The sequence below is a fragment of the Pundamilia nyererei genome, unplaced genomic scaffold (genome assembly GCF_000239375.1).
Source record: "Pundamilia nyererei isolate P.nyererei 1_Seehausen unplaced genomic scaffold, PunNye1.0 scaffold00222, whole genome shotgun sequence".
NCBI classification, from domain to species: domain Eukaryota; kingdom Metazoa; phylum Chordata; class Actinopteri; order Cichliformes; family Cichlidae; genus Pundamilia; species Pundamilia nyererei.
This window is the reverse complement of record NW_005187623.1, coordinates 943,770-947,560: the sequence shown is the minus strand read 5'-3', so window position 1 is coordinate 947,560 and position 3,791 is coordinate 943,770. Positions and strand designations below refer to the sequence as shown.

At 42.6% G+C, this 3,791-nt stretch overlaps 1 protein-coding gene across 1 annotated transcript in view; it reads right to left on the bottom strand.

Moving 5' to 3' along the window:
* Positions 1 to 2,941, bottom strand: part of LOC102212867 (NACHT, LRR and PYD domains-containing protein 12-like) — an 18,579-nt gene extending 15,638 nt beyond the window's left edge. The window contains exons 1-5 of the mRNA XM_013914761.1: positions 2,757 to 2,941; positions 2,461 to 2,539; positions 2,098 to 2,302; positions 303 to 1,744; positions 133 to 236 (exon numbers count right to left, since the gene is read on the bottom strand). Coding sequence (XP_013770215.1) covers positions 133 to 236; positions 303 to 1,744; positions 2,098 to 2,302; positions 2,461 to 2,539; positions 2,757 to 2,941 — 2,015 coding nt within the window. The remainder of the gene's footprint in view (positions 1 to 132; positions 237 to 302; positions 1,745 to 2,097; positions 2,303 to 2,460; positions 2,540 to 2,756) is intronic.
* Between the last annotated feature and the right edge of the window lie 850 nt (positions 2,942 to 3,791).

The following is a 3,791-nucleotide window of genomic DNA, read 5'->3' as shown; positions in this document are numbered from 1 at the left end:
GTATGTAAATATTAATAATATTTAGTCAAATATTAAAAACAGTCTTATACTTGACTGAGTTACTGAGATACTTTTTGTTAAATGGGATCAACATTTATTGTTTAAAGAATGCATGACCACATATATACTTACAATGCTTTGTTTGAGGCTTTGACCACTGGCAGCAGCCTCAGAAGAGGCTCCTCTGAAGCAGAGAATTTCTTTAAGTCAAACACATCCAGATCTTTTTCTGATGACAGTAAGACAAAGACCAGAGCTGACCACTGAGAAGGAGACAGCTCATCTGTGGAGAAACTTCCTGATCTCAGAGACTGTTGGATCTCCTCCACTAGAGAACGGTCATTCAGTTCATTCAGACAGTGGAACAGATTGATGCTTTTCTCTGCAGACAAATTCTCACTGAGCTTCTCCTTTATGTACTGGACTGTTTCCTGATTGGTTTGTGAGCTACTTCCTGTCTGTGTTAGAAGACCTCTCAGGAGAGTCTGATTGGTCTGCAGTGAAAGACCCAGGAAGAAGCGGAGGAACAAGTCCAGGTGTCCATTTGGGCTCTGTATGGCCTTATCCACAGCACTCTGGAAAAAAATGAGCATGTCAAAAGATTGACTTCTTTTGAACTTCTGGGAGGTTGTTTGTTGTTCTTCTAGCACATTGACCCCAGAGTTAATGAAGGTCAGATGGACATAAAGAGCAGCCAGAAACTCCTGAACACTCAGATGGATGAAGCAGAACACCTTGTCCTGGTACAGTCCTCTCTCCTCTCTAAAGATCTGTGTGAACACTCCTGAGTAAACTGAGGCTGCTATGATATCAATGCCACACTCTATCAGGTCTGATTCATAGAAGATCAGGTTTCCTTTCTGCAGCTGATCAAAAGCCAGTTTTCCCAGAGACTCAATCATCCTTCTGCTCTCTGGACTCCAGTGTGGATCTGTCTCAGCTCCTTCATCATACTTCACCTTCTTCACTTTGGCCTGAACCACCAGGAAGTGGATGTACATCTCAGTCAGGCTCTTGGGTAGCTGTCTTCCCTCTCTGGTTTGCAGCACATCCTCCAGAACTGTAGCAGTGATCCAGCAGAAGACTGGGATGTGGCACATGATGTAGAGGCTTTGTGATGTCTTGATGTGGGAGATGATTCTGCTTCCCTTCTCCTCATCTCTGAATCTCTTCCTAAAGTACTCCTCCATCTGTGGATCAGTGAACCCTCTGATCTCTGTCACCATATCAACACATTGTGGAGGGATCTGATTGGCTGCTGCAGGTTGTGTGGTTATCCAGATGCGAGCAGAGGGAAGCAATTTCCCCCTGATGAGGTTTGTCAGCAGCACATCCACTGAGGTGGGCTTTCTAGGGTCAGTTAGGATTTCATTTTTGTGGAAGTCCAGAGGAAGTCGACACTCATCCAGACCATCAAAGATGAACACAACCTGGAAGTCTTCAAAGCTGCAGATTCCAGCTTCTTTGGTTTCAGTAAAGAAGTGATGAACAAGTTCCACCAAGCTGAACTTTTCCTCTTTCAGCACATTCAGCTCTCTGAAAGTGAATGGAAATATGAACTGGATGTCCTGGTTGGCTTTGCCTTCAGCCCAGTCCAGACTGAACTTTTGTATTAAGATTGTTTTCCCAATACCAGTCACTCCCTTTGTCAGCACTGTTCTGATTGGTTCATCTCTTCCAGGTGAGGCTTTAAAGATGTCTTCACGTCGGATTGTTTTTTCTGGTCTGTCTGGTTTCCTGGATGCGGTTTCAATCTGTCTGACCTCATGTTCATCATTGACCTCTGCAGTCCCTCCCTCTGTGAAATAGAGCTCTGTGTGGATCTGATTCAGCAGGGTTGGGTTTCCTGCTTTAGCAACCACCTCAAACACACACTGGAACTTCTTCTTCAGCTTAGATTTAAGTTTACGAGGACAAACTGTAACAAGATGTTCTAAAAAAAAAAAAGTAGAATATGAGTCATTTTTTTAAGTAGTGCAAATTACAGTTTTATTTTCTAAAGCATTACCCTTGAAAATATGTCTCTCCCTCTGCTGAGCCATAAATAAATACTCCATTTATCACCAGCAGCTTAACACTTTAGATAAATCCTCTTACTTCTATGCAGACGGTCAGCCAGCTTCCCCTGCTTCTTCCTCCTCAGGAAGTCCAGTGTGATCTTCACAACTGACACTCTGCTTCTGCTCCTCTGCTCATCATCCTCCACCTGACTCTCTAAGCCTTCTGGGTAATCTGAACTCAGAAACGTTTGAATCTTCTTCAGCTCGTTCTTCACAAAAGTGATGATGTCGTCCTCCAGCAGCTGGAACAGAATATTTTATGAATGACCCAATCAGACAGAAATCATGAGCCAAACATCAGATCCATATTGGACACACTGACAATCCACTGGTCTACAAAGAGCAGCATGGAGGTGCTGAACAGAATAGATGTGAAAGTAGTTGTTGCACATGTACAGACCATAAATGTGGAGTCCAGGTCTGTTTCAGTCTGCTGGGAGACCTGACCACTGGGAAGCGCTAAGCTCTCCTGGTGTACTCTGTGGAGGAATCATGAACAATTAGTTCAAGTACAAGATAACGGTCAAGACATTATCTGCTCTGCACTGTTTTTAAGAGAACTTCATCTTAAGTGTGTAAAGTTTTGTCTCTGATATATCAGGAAACATTATTTAGTGTAAATATTATTATGTTTGTTTTAAATCCTTATGGATGTCTGTCAGGTTGAGTTTTCTCTTGAGTCTTGGTTCTCTGGGCCCGGGGCTCAGTCTGGTCTGGCATAGCTGGCTGCCGGTGGAGCCTGCGGGCTTGTTGCTGTGGCAAACCATGGCAACTGCACCATGGTTGCTGGGTGGATGGTGAGATAGCCTTTGTAGTTGGCCTCCCTGGGCAGTCGTGCTCTTGCGAGGCTTCTTGATCTGTGGGACTCGGATCTCCTCCATGCCTGCTACATGGGGGCAGGGCTATGGCTCACACCCACAAGTAGACACTTACATGGAGAAACCTGAAGAATACAAGCACGCTCACACACATAGACAGGTGTGCACACAAGTGTACACACAGGTAGTCACAGACACACACTATTTTGGTTTGCTGCTGCCTCTAAACATATCATGCAGTATTAGTACTGTATGCAGCTCAGCAACATTCAATATGTATTATTTACTGTTACTTATGCTTATGCTTATGTTGGTTGTTCCTGTGGCTTCCCTACTGTGTTGTTTTCTTTTTTCAGCAGGTGATCAGATTTTCCATTTCTTTTCTCACTATCTGTTGTTTCTTCTATTTTTTCCCTCTCATCATGTTTACTCTTTCCCAACTTCTCTTTCCTTCTTTCTCTTTTGCCATCCCATTGTCCGTTGTGATTGTAATAACTTTAAGAAAATCTAATAAAGTATGAAATATAAACAATGAATATCAAAATATAAGAAAACTCAAAAACACTGGGTCACATGACCCAGGACTGTGAAAGTAGCAGGAGAAAATCTAACCACGCAAGCAAACTGAAAGAGCTGAGTGTGTCTGAATGATGCAGCTGTTGGTCTGCAGTTAATATTTGGTTCCAGCTGTTGTTCATTAACAGGTTTCAGGTTTATGAGAGAGCTGATAAATCAATATGATTTCTGTTTGGTTATCTCCACACAGCAGATAAAAACTCTGTGTATAATATATCCTAACATGGAACACAGAGGAGGAGAAATGAAAAACTAACAATAATAATACTAATAATAATAATAATACATTTTATTTGAGGGCGCCTTTCAGAAACCCAAGGTCACCTTACAAAAAACA